This window comes from Platalea leucorodia (assembly GCF_965183815.1).
Source record: "Platalea leucorodia genome assembly, chromosome: 1".
NCBI classification, from domain to species: Eukaryota; Metazoa; Chordata; class Aves; order Pelecaniformes; family Threskiornithidae; genus Platalea; species Platalea leucorodia.
In genome coordinates, this window is record NC_138823.1 from 143,848,830 (window position 1) to 143,864,448 (window position 15,619).

Sequence of the window (15,619 nt, forward strand, 5' to 3'; positions counted from 1 at the left end):
CAGACACATTCCTCCTGTTTGCTCTTGCCTGGCACAGAGCACTTGTACCTGCCACAGTGAGTATCAACCTATTCACTCCCTGTTCACTTACAGAAATACAGGCTCCTAATCAGGTTTGCAAATCTCACAATAAGCCCCATTCTGTAAAAAACTGACACTGTCACGCCTAACTCCATAATGCCTCTTTGTTTAGTACTCCGTGTATTCCTTAGAAGGGCAGAATATTCCTATATCACCAGGAAGTGTATAGCTATATATCAAGCTGTCAAGGCTTACCTCTGAAGAGACTGTAGTCTTCGTTCCTCTCTTTTTCTAGCTAGCCGTTCTTCTTCTTCATCTGGTCTACTAGAAAAATAAGGAGGGAAGGAAAGCATAAGAGGAAGAAAAAGCAATTTCAGTGCTAGGCAATCACTGTTTAGTCATTTGACTAAATGACTTTTCGAAAAGGATTTATAGTCTGACCTGAGATACTTCTTCACAGCCATGTAAAATTTCATTGCTGAATAAGTATAATTGACAAATTTGTAGAATTACCCTTTCACATTTTATAATGCCCAAATGCTTCACCCACTGTAGCAATGTGTGCTTCAGACTCCACACGAGTCTCTTAAAGTCTCTTAGGAACAGGTTGTAGACTGTTATAGAAGTAGGAGTCCTACTTGCCATTTTCCCCACGTGTCACACCCCATTTTAGAGTAAGCATTCTGCACATGCACAGTTAATTCCATTGTTGCCCTCTGGAAGAAGATTGATGGCTCATAAGCCTTTGATGCCAGAACAATTTATCTTTCCTACAGCCATCACTATCCAATCTCAAGTTGCCCCCAGGAAAGCAGTCTGCATGAACTGTCTTGGCAGCTGCCTTCACTGTTCTGGAATGAGCAAGGATTTACCTGAGTGCATCAGCTGTGTGATTCTGGGAAATACTGAGCCTATATAGTACATCTGAGCTGTGCCTGTGCAGATATGCTCTCCTGAAGGCATACACTTAAGCTTTGAGACCTGCCTTGGAGAAAGCTCAGCTTCACTTAACCATTAGATACACCATATAAGAATTGTAGAACTCTAAAGCAAATGGCAAACAATATTTATTTGTCTGTTATTTTTTTTCCTGACAAAATTAATGACAATTCTTCAGGATTAGTGAATGGACACCTGCCATGCTTTTCCAGGTGGTAATCATTTTTCAAAACTGAATACACTATCTGAAGATGTTTGATATGAATATTTACACTATTAACACATCTGCTAATAGAGAAATGGATAGTTAAAGTACCACACATCCGCAGCAACCAACATACAAGTTAAGCAAGAGTGACATCCAGTGGTTAATTATAGCATGTCAAATGTTTTAACATACAAAATTCACAGATACCAGAACTGGAAATCTGAATTCAATTTTTCCATCTGCTCAATCAGTCCATACATGTCTTTGAACATCTTAGTCATTTAAATACAATCAGTAATTCAGAATCCATATAATGTTTCACATACATATTTTCTAGTTCCTCCTTTTTTGTTTCCACATAAAGAGTTAGAAAAATCTTGGGGGAGTTTAGCAGCAGGAAACACATGCAACAGGTCACCTTTACTGGAAAACTACGTTAGAACCTTTTGTAAAACTAATCAATCCCCCATATTAGCATGTCCAGGAAGACTAGAAGCTCCCATTCTTGGGCATCATTCTGTAAAACTACTTTACTGGAGACGCCAGTGTCTTAATTACGTAATAGTCTCACTTCACATTGGCGTTGCAAAATACAAACCCATCAAATCAATAAAAAGCTGGTATAGGATTCAGAAAATATATTTCTTCCCTATAATTAAAAAAATACATTAAATATCTTCTGATTTCTAGACACTTTGAAGGAAGTGAGTTTTTCTTCAAAATTAGAAAGTCTGAAATTACAAAAATTTTAAAAAGTGGCTGTTAAACTGAAGAAGTTCAAGACAGTCTATTTAGTATATTTTCATGAAAAGTTATATCTTAAGTACATGGAACCAGACTCTTGAAGTCCATACATAGCATAAAAGTAATGAACTGAAACAATGCACCAATAGTCCTAGGATTTCTAGGGTAGGGATGGATTCAGGCGAGCCAGCTACGTTACTGATGTGGGGATTAACGCACCTAAGTATTCTCTGTGTTCAGGGAAAAGATTAGTGCTGGCTTCTTAAACATTGAAACCCCACAGCTTAAAAACTCCCAGAAGGAATACTGATGCTTCTGCAAAACAAGGTTGCACCCGAGATCTGAGACGATATATGTAAGAAGTCAGTAAAACAGATTTAATATTGCATTTCTACAAATTTTCCTTCTTCCAATTGATTAAAAAAAAAAAGTTTCTTTTGTGGAAAAGGAGTCCCCAAACTGAGGAAACAGATAGCAAAAGAATTCCTGCTGAGAATCAGTGGTTTTAAAGCCAGTAATATATCAGGCTCCAGTGTAATAATACAGTCTGAATCCTCCTGAAATAAGCTGGACCCTACTCTGACAAGGCCTTTAAATCCTCTGAGTGTCAGAAGATTAAGCTTGACACCTTTGGAGTTCTGGCATAAGATGACTCTCAACTAACCTATTTTTTGAATTAGATGTTACAGTACTGACTGACAACTTAGCTACTAAAACTGAAGTCAGGCACAAGTCTCCCTCTTTACAGGAATCAAGGTTTATTTGTTGGCATGTCAGCCACAGGGGCCTACTCAGTTCTACTGCAGAGCAAGTTGGCAGATCTTACATAAAATCTAAAACAGTTCTATACAACTTCAGGGCTTATCAGCACAGGGCTAAAGAGTTATCAACTTTTGCACTAGGAGAGATTTGGTAGACCAATCTGCCAGCAGAACAGGTGCATACATCTTCCTCAGGGAAAAGAAAAAGGAATGACATGTTATTTAAAATTGTTTTCTCCTTTTTTGCAAGCCACAGATGTACGATATTTCTGTGGCTTGAAGGTCAGCACTAAACAGTGTGCAGCTGCATAAATTCTTTAAAAAAAACCCCAACCCTCAAACAAGAACAATGAATAACAGGTACTTGAGTATGGAAATTATTTCAGATCAAGAAATAAGGTCCACATTTTGTTCACACTGAAGGACAAAAGGAACAGAGCTAGCTGAAGCTGGAACTCCACTGCCCAGAAACCTGACCTCTAAAACTTCAGTGACACAAGGAAGCATATTGTGCTGTCCCACTAAACAAGGCTTTCCAGGTGTTTCATTAGGGAATAAGCACTGATCACTTCCCATGGAAGCACTGACTTACCTATTTTACCTGCTCATCAGCTATTTCCCTCCTTTTGAAGGATATTAGCCAATTAAAGAAGTAACCCAGTAGAAAAAAAAAAAGTTTTACAAGTCCTCCAAGATCTAAAAAACATTTAATTTTTGCAGTATCACTTTACTTGAAAATAAGTCAGTCATTCTTAGTATCTTAGAGCAAAAAAGTATCATCTTACATTTAGAATATTTTGTTGAATTGGCAAAGACAGCTAATCACGTAGATACTGTCTACCAAGAGATCCTAGAGCAAACTCTGAAGCACGGATACCAAGTGCTGTAGGAAATTGTTGCTCAGTTACTTATTACCCATCTGGTCCCTTTTTGCTGTACCGTGACCTTGCCTTGAAAGAAATTATTTTTTCTGTTATCACAAGAAGCAAGTATTTATTTGGCCATCGAAATATCTCATGTCCAATCTTAATAAGGAAGTATAAAATGTAGAAATGTAAAGCAATAGCTTACTTGAAGAACATATCTGTGATGCCACCACTAATAACATCACTTCAGTGTCATTCCAGCATCATTTCTACTGTCACACTGCCTGTCACTGAACACCTTTTTTTTGGTTCTCTCTCAAACAAATAAAACAAAGTGACCAAAATTGCTTCCAAATGAAGAGATTCTTATTAAACTGGAGAGTAAAAATTGTAGGTAGGTAGGGAAGACCAGCACACAAAGTTAGTAAAGGAAACAAAAATATATATGTATATATATTTACCTCCTGGAACGCCTTCTGCAGTAACAGCAGTAACAGCAACAGACTGCTATGGACACCAGAATGAGTCCAGCTACTACAGCTATGGCAATAATTAAAGCCTCAAAGTTTACTGAAAAATATGAATATATTCAACTTGTTAGACTCCAGCATTAACATTTGTCTTTCTGATAATTCTTCCCCTCCTTCCCAAGCAATTTTTTCACCTCTAAGGAAAAAAACAAAAAAACAAAAAAACAAACCCACAACTCTGCACAACTACCCCAGTTAAAACTAAAAAAATTTTGCTAGTATGCATAATCTACACTGAACAGACATTAAGTAAAATTAAGTAAAATACATACACCAAATTATTAAAAGTCATCCTTGTCGTGGTTTAACCCCAGCCAGCAACTAAGCACCACGCAGCCGCTCGCTCACTCCCCACCAGTGGGATGGGGAGAGAATCAGAAGGGTAAAAGGGAGGAAACTCGTGGGTTGAGATAAGAACAGTTTAATAATTGAAGCAAAATAAATTAGAACAGTTAAATAGGCAAAACAAAAAAACCGTGCACGCAAACAAAACAAAACAAGGAATTCATTCACTACTTCCCATCGGCAGGCAGGTGTTCAGCCATCCCCAGGAAAGCAGGGCTCCATCACGCGTAACGGTTACTTGGGAAGACAAACGCCATCATGCCCAATGTCCCCCTCCTTCCTTCTTCTTCCCCCAGCTTATATATACTGAGCATGATGTCATATGGTATGGAATAGCCCTTGGGCCAGTCTGGGCCAGCTGTCCTGGCTGTGCCCCCTCCCAGCTTCTTGTGCCCCCGGCAGAGCATGGGAAGCTGAAAAGTCCTTTACCACTGTGAGCGCCACTTAGCACCTATTTAGAGACAGCTTAGCACTACTTAGCAAGAACCAAAGCATCAGTGTATCATCGACATTGTTCTCATCCTAAACCCAAAACACAGCCCCCATACCGGCTACCAAGACGAAAGTTAACTCTATCCCAGCTGAAACCAGGACAATCCTATAATACTTTATAGGATATATATCTACTGGTGTGATTCCACAGTTCTGCCTCCCAATGACAACCTTAGCCAATGTACAGCATGAACACATAAGTCATATAGGTGCAGCATCAGTGTAGACGCATTACATGCAGCAGTTAAAGAAAGAGTAAAATGAAATAAGATGACAATGTCAGAGGATTTGAAGGAGCCAATAGAAAACTCTCCATAAAACTTCCTAAGTCATCTTCTATGTCCAGAGAGAGTCATCTTCTACATCCACAGAGAGGTTAACAAATGGGTGGTGGTGTATTATTTTAACTGCATACACTATAACAACTGTAGCTGAATCAGAAACCTGATGTCCTGGAAAAGAGTGAGGCCCAAGAAGAAAGCAAACAGGAATGATACAAGCAACACTATAGACACAACTTTTGAGGAGTTATTTAAAGGACCTAACAAAGGACAAAAGGAAATCAGTCAGGGAAGTTGTATCAGAGAGAATAAAAACTAAACACCCCTCTCCACACTGTCTATTTTAAAGCATGATGGGGGGAAGGGCAGGGAAGCTGTCTCTTCTCCCCTCTCCTACATAAATCCCTCTGAACTCTGCTAGATTCAGCAGCTGCATGCTGCTGCAGTAATACAAAGTAGCTGCACATGCACTTTTTACTGCTTCAAGGTACTAGTGATAAGGCAGTCAAATTTAGCAAGTGAAGTTCAGAAGGTCTGTCCTCTCTGATCACATGCATAAGCCAAAGAGTCTTACTTCTCTACAGATCTCACCAACTCACATCTGGCCAAGGAATACCCTTCACAGATATTGCCAAAGAATAGATCCCAGCAAATATTTTTGCTTGTGTGTTATAATTTACTGGCTACAGTTTATAATACAGATTAATACGTAGTTTCTACTTACAATATGCAAGTAAATCCTGAGCACATAAATTTTTCAAGTAATACATTTCACCCTACCCCGTTTCTCATTCTGTTACTCCCCTACAAGTTACAGGCAATGAAATATACTTCATTCAGTGAAGTAAAAACAAAAAATGCTTTTAATCTCCATTTAATTTTTTTAAAGTATACTATTTATTTTTAAATGCCATTTAACTGAAGCAAAAAATATATTTCGAACCTATTAACAAAGTGCAGAAAAAGATGGTCAGTTTTCAGCCTGCATTCCTATCTCCACTATTTCATTTGCTTATTATTCATGAAAAACAATACAATTAAGCTACTTCATATTATGTTGCTTCTATACTGTTCTTTTTTTTCTTCACTGCTGGTTAATAATCTGCCAACATGTCTTATCCCATAAAAATTGGAACTGGAAGCCAGTCATTTGTTTTTGACTTTTTGAGAGCTGCAATATTCAGCTTCATTTTCAGAAACACTGAGCCAACACTCAACTCCTCATTTTATTTGCAAAAAGGAAAAATACCACCACTCTTACAAGGTAATTAGTTTTCCTGCTGTGCCCAAAGGGGACAGTCTCAATAAGACTACATATCCCCAGGGCATGTTGCTGCATATAATTTGTAAAAAATCTATTAAGGAAATGCATATCTGGGGTTTTTTGTTGTTTTGGTTTTTTTTTTCTTTTTCCACTTTTATCATTTTTGCTGAGAATGTGCTCCATTCTCTGTTTAAGCTGCATTCAATCTAGAAACACAAATGGCACCCAAGCTAGAAGCCATTTCTATATCAGGAGTAAACTGCCAAGAACACCCTTAGTATCAGGAGATACCAGTCATCCCTGCTTTGCAAAAGGACACAGCACAAATGCATTTCCGTACTGGGTGTGACTGGGACAGAGTTAACTCTCTTCACAGCAGTTGGTATGATGTCATGTTTTGGATTTCTGGCTAAAACAGGGATGATAATAGACCAATGTTTTGGCTGTTGCTGAACAGGCTTGAAAAGCATCAAGATTTTATCTTTTCCCACACACACACACACTCCGTTCCCCCGCAGTGAGTAGGGCTGGAGGTAGGCAAGAGATCAGAGAGGTCAGGAGGGGACACTGCCAGAACACCTGACCCAAACTGGCCAAAGGGATATGCCACACCATACGCTGCCATGATCAGCAATAAAACCTGAGGTAAAGGAAAAGAAGTGGAGGGGGTATCTGGCTTCCAAGGTGACTATTGTTTGGGGACTGGCTGGGCACCAGTCTGCCTGTGGGAGGTGGCAAGTGATTTGCTTTGCTTGGTCCCCCTCCCCCCCCTCCTTTTTCCTTCACGTATTAAGCTACCTTTATCTCAATCTATGATTTTTCTTGCTTTTGTTCTTCCTATTTTCTTCCTCCATCCCACTGGGGCCAGGGGAGGGAGTAAGCAAGCAGCAGTGTGGATACTTAGCTGTTGGCAGGAGTCAACCTACCACACTTCCAGAAAAAAAGTCTGCTTAACAGTTCATAGTAACAGCATTTACTATAATACTGAAAGCCCAATTTCCTTATAATGTGTGCCTTATCAGTGAAATGATACACCTTCTGTAGCTCTAAAAAACTCCAAAAGTCTAAGCATAAATGCTTTCTCTCACAAAACAAAGCACAGAGCCTTTCTGCTAAGAACAAAGAATTGGTAAAGTTCTCCTGTATCATGCAATCTAGTCCCTCTGTTTGCAGGGATTATATGAAGTGGTAGCGTTCAGAAACTTGCATGCTCCGTTTTAATAGCAATCTTCCCCCTTTGCTACTCTAATTTAAAGACTACTTCATAATTGCACTGCTCTAAGTGTGATAACTGTCTTCTAATTTAGAGTTAATATAGTCACTGATAGTTTATCCCCACTTGTTTTTGTCCTTTAGTGTCCTGGTGTTCATGAGTAAATGCATAGAAAGCAGCAAGCCTTTGCTTTACTGGACTGAAGATGTACTCTTATTTCATATGACAAGCTTTCCAATGTCTTATTTGTTCTGTTCCAGTCTATTTTGAATTTAGATCTATATACACAGTATTGCAAAAATAGTTCCAAAGATTTCACCCAATGGCAGCATATGCACTGCACTGTATTTCGTAATACAAAATGCAAAGCAAAAGGAAATCTAAGAACAATGAAATGAAGCAGCACTACAATCTACAATGGCACTCTACAGCTCCCTGTTCAACCTTAACTGCATTGCTTTCAGCACCCACAGACCACGCTTTTTTCAGTTGTTTAAGCAAAAACAGCATTCAAGAATTTTTGGATGGCTCTGTTCCTGTGGTATTGGTTCACTGCTGCCACTGGAATATACTGTAAAAATTATGGATCCAGGCATATCATCCAACATTTTAAGAAATTTTAAAAAGGTAAGAACGGTCGCCCGTTATCAACAGGGAATGACCTTAGTTCTTTGTGCCTCAGAAGTATGATTTAAGAAACAGGTGAATCCTGACTACATACATAAAATACTCAGAACATTCCAACATCGCTGGTTCCCAGTCTAGACTTCAACATCAACAGAACTTCACTACATAGTAAATGTCTTAAAGCCATTGGATCAGCATAACTGTACTGGCTGTTCACAAAGAACCCTTAACAATGACTATTTTGTAAGTCCAGAAGATCAGGGATCACGGTTCCAAATCGTAAAAACTGCCTCCTCCTTCCCCACCCCTCCAAATAAATCATCAGGAAACCGCTCTAGTAAGCAGTAGTCTTACTTTAATCTAATCATACTCATAAATAATTCTCTACATCAAAAGTAAAATTAGTACCTACTCCAGCAAACTCCCCATCGAGCATTTGAGAGTGAACATAATGAAGATGGCGGAAGAATGCTTCTTACAGGGTAATCAATACAAGTGTTGTTGGTATAACACCAAAGGCACTGTGCGAAAGAAACAAATAAAAGTTACTGATCTTCAAAAACAGTTGACAGTTGTGAATAATTACATTTTGTACTTACAGGTAACAAATATTTACACTAGCCTGAAGATATTTGGTAACATACTGAGGTGCTCTGTATACTTGAGGATAAAATGGCTTTGGGTTTAGAATTACTGAAATTATCGAGAATATAAAACCAGAATGCAAACTGTTCAGAATTTTAAAACACCTGTATCTTTGATAGATACATATACATTTATATTATTTCAGCCCTATATTTGACTATCAACAGAAAGAAAAAAAAAAATAAAGAACCCTTACAATTCTACAGGAGGTTTTGCTGCAAGGTAATAAAAGATACAGCCTTACCCAATCTGTGTTGCAAAGTACATTGGGTGCTTTAATTGTACACACTTACACATCTCGATATTTTTAAAATTTAATATTTCTTACATGTATTATAGTTACAATACCAGCACAACATTTCTGCTTTTCATGTCACCACTAAGCATCAAGTTTAAGTTTTGTTTTTCATCTGTTAAAATACATACTCATTCAAAATTCCTTTACCACACAACTGAACCAGTGAAGAAGTTTTGGATGACAGTAAAAGGAATCCCTGACATAACAGGGTTTTTTAGGATTCATTCTAGAAAGAGTTCATCCAGGAACTATGCTTTACGTAACAGTACTATCAAGAACATCTCTGTCATACATCCTCAATTGCACAAAGTCTGTTATCTTGCTCTAAAGGGTTAGAAAACGTTAAATACAAAGGAAACTGCTTGTAGTAGATTCTGCTCTCTTGAAAAAAAGTGAAGAACGAGACAAGAAAAATTTATTCATATTTTGTAGTTGGTAGACTGTACAAGTCAAGCATACCTGATAAAGACACATCAACAAAAATAATAAAGACGGCAGAATAATCTTTGCAAAAAACCTGCCCTCCTAAGTTTTAATTTTAATCAAGGATGTTAGATGATAGCATGCTTATTTTTGTTGGATCAAGTATTTAACAGGAATTAACAGTTCAAAAATAATGGCTAATGGGGGGCAGACTAAAAGTCACTGTTAAACTTGTTTGACTGTAATGTTGACCCTGTTTTGAGTGGGAGGCTGGAATAGATGACTCGTGAGGTCTCTTCTAACCTGGATGACTCCGCACTGTTGGTGACAACTAGGAACACAGAAAGGTCAACTGTACCGCTCTGATGTAGAGTACTGCACTAACTTTTAAAAACATGTGTAGCCCAAAAGGCAATACCTGATACAGCTACTGACTGGTACAGAGGCTGAAGTAAGAGAAAAATATTTCAATTGACTCATTCCCAATGCTAAAAATTGAGCTAATTGTCAAAATAAAGTCAGAAAAAAGAAAAAAGCCTAAACACCCAAGGGTGAAACATTTCCTTAAGTTTGATCCTCATCGATATAACCCAAAAATGAAGAATGAAAAGATTTTATTTTATTTAGAGGTAAATCACATATCCTTTGCAGAGTATGCTAGGAACCACGTTCACACTCTGATGGATGTTGCTGACTTTATTTTAGTAGAGTCTCACATAGATAATGAAGTGCAACATCATTAATTCAGTCCACACTCACTTTAAGGACATATTCTCAGTATCAAAAGAGATAAGATAGTAACTATGAACACAAAATTAATGCTTCCTCCTCTACAATCAGATAGATGTACGCAAGTGACTATTATCCCCACCTTTCCCTCACAAAAAAATTGGCTATATGTATTGATCATATAATTTCCTATAGCTGTTGTTAGCTCCCTTTTTTAATGCCTAGCTTGCCTAAAACCTATTTACCACAAGAATTTAGATTCCGTACATCTGTTATTAGGACAAAGATGAGAATGACAAAAATAAATAGCTGAGGAGAAAAGCATGTTGGTAGACTACTTGGAAGTTAAAAGTGAGACTCTGGAAAATTCTCCAGAATGCTGAAGCTCTACACATGCACACAGATTTTGAAGTGCAGTCCTGTCTCACTAGTGCTTGCGTTACATATTTTGTCTTACACACTGTCATATGGAGTTAGAAACATGAAGAGAAAACTCTCTCAAGATGTTAATGAATAAATATTTACACATTATCTGGTAACAGATAAAGTTCTCAAATTTTAATACACCTGGTAATCTGCTAGTCATAGCAGTAAATATTTCTTTGAAGTAAATAAATTGAGTTTCAGGATTCAACAGCTCTAATCAAAACCCTTGTGTTATTTTTTAATGTACCATATTATAAGGAATAAGATGAAATGCAACAGCATATCTATAAAATTACCACTCAGAACTCATTGATAAAAACACAAGAAAATAGGTATTCATTAACTCTAAAGACCAAGCCAAAAGACCAATCCAATTATAATTATGATACACAAAATTTGAGCATTTTGAATTATAATTTTATTTAACTGAACTAAATTACTACATTTTATGGTTTGTTTGGAGTTTTTTTTATCTATTCACCAAATGTTTAATTTTCATTTTTATCTGCTGCTGCTATCTATATTATCACCAATATGAAAACCTGATTTTTTTTTTCCTACTGAAGCAATTAAACAAAGTAATTTCAGCAACCCTTTGCTTTTGTATTGCTCACACAAATGCTAATGGCTTTGCTCTGTAGCCTTTCTTTTTTTTTTTTTTTTAAGGTATGTACAAATTGTCTGAATCAAGTCTAAACACCTTTCTTCAAGGTTAACACTGATGCTACTGAAGCAGTTGCCCTGAATCATCCATCATTCTGTCACCAAAACAAGCCTGGACGCTGTCATTGGTTTGGCAGATTCTAAAAGTAATATATCTATAACTCTGTTAGTGTCTTCAGTACACAAACACAGTTAAAGGATTTATTTCTCTCACAAGGTGAACACATAGCTCTCAAGTTAATAAAGGTTGTGCTCATGTATCTGCAGCAGTGCTTATTTGAAGTGACAGTCACACCAGTGGTAGCGCTGAACATTTAATCTTTAATGACTCACATTTTCCATTTCCTACTTTATACTTTTGAAGATGAAGAGTTCTTTACACAATGCCCTGCTTATGATGACAAACATGCACGTCTGACAACACACAATAACCACATCAATACAAGGCAATTAATATATTTTCCATTAAAAAAGCCAAAAGATGCACAAGCAAGCATAAAACAGTTAATTTTAGATATTTCTCAATTTCCCCTACTGAAAAAATTTTGCAGTGACTTATGTAACTTAAAGACTCATGAAATATTTCTTTTCAGTGGCATCTTAAGTTAGAATTAGAAACAATCTCTCACTTTAAATATGAGAGTTTCTTCTACTCTGCCGGGACAGACACCTTTTGCATACTTACCACAATGCTTATTGTGCAGCTAAAAAGGTCTTGAGAAAAGGACAGAGAAACAAATTCTATTGTTTTAAGTGTCTGCCTTATTGCAATCTCATTGGAAATCTAAACACTTTCCTACCAGAACAGAGATCTAGCCTGGCAGTCTTAAGCACTTACGGTCTGATGTAGTCAGTGGAGAGGCCAACATGTCTGAACATCTACAAAGCACCAATCCAGTCTGCCTCCGTTAAATGCATTGCTTGGGGCATCTCCAGAGAAAGGCATTTCTAGTTTATTTACATTCATTTCCCAGTTCTGCTATTCAGCATACAAGAGATACAAGGCATTTTAGCCACATAAGATTCAGTTTATCTAGCCCTTGTATAAGATGGAAATTTAACTAAGTGCTGCTTGCAAAATGAAGATGGGTCTAAACCGGCAGCAACATCGACTTGCTCAGGTGCGCTGTGAAAGCGCTGGGCACACACTGAAACTGGAAGCCTGGATTCTACACTGTCCATCCTCTCCAGACAAAACAGAGAAATACCCGAGTGACCAAATCATGGAGCAACTCTAGCAAAGTGAAAGCACACCAGCATCCAGTGTGACAGAGGGGAAGCAGCACATCAGTTTACTATTTAAATAAGAACAGAGACTCCCTTTTATTAAGGGTAGTTTGACTAGATTCACCATTAAAAACAATACAACCCCCCCACCAAACAGCCAAACCAACCCTAACAATCTGACTTCATATTAAGGGGCAGGGGGGGAATCATCAAATTCTCAGTCAAAAAGGATGTTAAAAATCTTACCGAAACATTTTTTAGACATTCTTCACAGGACCTCTGGGAAAACTCTGAACATGCTAGGAAAAAACACACACACACAGATGTTATATTTATTTTTCCTCAGTAATGTCAAGCACTTAACACAATATTTAGCTTTTTGTTTTTTCTACTTCTAGATACAAGCAACAATTTTGATTGAAGCAATGAAAGCTCAATATTACCATTCCATGAAACAGTAGCAAATAGAGATACAAAGTATTTAAGTTTGACCTCTGACCTAGGTAGGGAAACAATTTACACTTACTTGTAACTTTAATTTGCTTTCTCTAAGGACAACATGGGAGAAAAAAAAAAAACCAAGAGCTTCCCTGTATCTCTGCTGAAGTTCTAAGACTTTTATACTTCAATTTAGAGAACATTCCAAGTTTCGCAGCTTTGGAAACCTAGCAAAGGCTGACCCTCACCTAGGGTTGGTCTCCATTCCATAGATATTAACCTTTTTCTAGGGAAAAAGGTTTTTTAAAAAATAAAGCTCCCCAAATAGCATGATTTTAAATAACAATTAAAAATCTTCCCAAACATAGGACACAGAGTTATTTTGTAAGAGGTCAACAAGGAACTCTGACTGAAGTTTGAAAATCCAAGTGATGTGGAAGAAGTTAATTCATATTTTCTTTGGATTTTAAAAAAACATCTTCTAGCCTAAAAAAGAAAATATTTTGTGGTGTTCACATTCCCAGAGGATTCCAGCCAAAGGCTATGACTTTCATTTAGAAGTTCTGCATGCTTATCATCTTAAGACTGGTCTTTATGCACAACATAGACATAATCTGCCGCCCACAGGACCACGTACATGCCATAGTCTTGACCCAGATGAACTCCTTGCCAGATGAGAGGAAGTTCCTTCTCCTGGTCTGAACCGTGATTTTTTTTCCAATTATTTTAGTTTCTATGATAATTTTTAATATTATTTAATGAAACTAACTTTTGATGCCCTTAATAACATGCTTTAACTTGGTCAGCCTTGAATTGGTCAGGCAGTTGGACTAGATGATCATTGTAGGTCCTTTCCAACTGGAATACTCTATTCTGTTCTAAGTTATTTCCACATATATCATAAATATGAGGGAAAATATCTCCAAATCAGGAATCCAGTTCTACTTTTAATGAATAACAGTGCATTAGTCACAAGCAGTTATCTATTTGAGCTAAATTCTTGGAACGTTTGGGATAACTACATATTTCAGTATTTTAATAATTCAATACGAAATTTCTGGTACTAATTCTTAACACAGAATGCATTTTATGTACCAGTATATTCGGCTTTAATTAATATATCTGTTTAGAAAAAACACTTACTAGTTTATCCAGTACCAATTAACTGAGAAACAGCCTAAGTGTTAAGGCCCATATACCAATTCATGGAAAAAAAACATGAAAAGCAGATTCAGAAATAGGTCTCAGTTTAAACTAAAAAATTTTCAAATGGGATTATTCCACATGGAGTACCACCATGCTTATTATAACAATACTTCATCACATTTTCAATTTAAGATTTAAAACACCTAAACAAACCGGCTGTCTGAACATAAATTAGCGAGGTATGGTCAGATGCATGCAAGTACACCAAGGACTTCTAAAAACATGGTTTAGGTTACATTTTCAGTAACTGAATTCTCTACAACAAAATGAAGAAATGTAACATTCTGTAGATTCTTATCAAAGGATGTAAGCTCACAAGCTTTTCATGCTGTTTATCTTCTTTAACTGCCTTCCTCCTGACATATTATAGCAGATAACCTATATTGGCATATAACTAAAAGACTGGGGCTTAAATTATATATAAAAAAATATAGACTTCTCTTATTTACGTTTATTCTACAGAACAGCATAGAAGAGTCTTAGTGGAAAAATACTTAAAAATATATCATCACAACATACATCTCAAAAATCAAAACATCTTCATGTACTGCTGCTACAAAATGTAACATTACCATGAGTGATTTAAAAAAAGTTTTTCCATTCTGCTTTATATGTTTCTCTGGGTGACATAACTGACAAAGATATATAACTTTCCCACCAGTTATGGTGATCTCCACAAGAGTAGAAGATAGAACAAAACACCTCCCAAACTGAAAAAGAAGAAAAACCCAAACAACCCCTTCAATCCACCTTGCTAAAGCACTATGTGTACCAGCACATTAAATAAAACCAACTTTGTTGGGGTTTTTTTATTCAAACAGATATCAAGTTGACAGTCTCCCTCTAATATATAAAGAGACTACTGTATTATCTTTATTGGGGGAAAAAAATGTAAACCATAGCACCATTACCAACAATAATTCACATTGTACTTTAAACAGTATTTATCAAGCATAGTAATTCCTTCTATATTAGCATATAACATCAGCATTAATCATCCAACATATAATAAAATGAGAAATTACTTTTACATACCAAGCCTGGTTTACCAAGCAGTGGAAGCATTACTTTGATACATGGTGTAATTTTTACCAAAATAGTTTAGTGTAACACCTTGTACAGAGTGAACTGTAGCTGTATGAAGATTATATTATCACTAGATAAGAAAAAGCTATCACTGTTCATCTACTATTTTTTATAACTAGAATTCTGCCCACACATACAGGAATTGTACTTAGTTAATTATACACAAATTATCTGTGTATCTGTCTTT

At 36.8% G+C, this 15,619-nt stretch overlaps 1 protein-coding gene across 2 annotated transcripts in view; it reads right to left on the bottom strand.

Annotated features, from left to right (window-relative positions):
* Positions 1-15,619, bottom strand: part of PTTG1IP2 (PTTG1IP family member 2) — a 31,177-nt gene that overhangs the window by 13,472 nt on the left and 2,086 nt on the right. The window contains exons 2-5 of one of the 2 annotated variants that reach the window (XM_082328903.1): positions 12,949-13,001; positions 8,704-8,812; positions 4,001-4,109; positions 277-342 (exon numbers count right to left, since the gene is read on the bottom strand). In XM_082328903.1, coding sequence (XP_082185029.1) covers positions 277-342; positions 4,001-4,109; positions 8,704-8,812; positions 12,949-13,001 — 337 coding nt within the window. Of the gene's footprint in view, positions 1-276; positions 346-4,000; positions 4,110-8,703; positions 8,813-12,948; positions 13,002-15,619 lie in introns of both variants that reach the window. The other variant, XM_082328902.1, reaches the window with a different exon arrangement.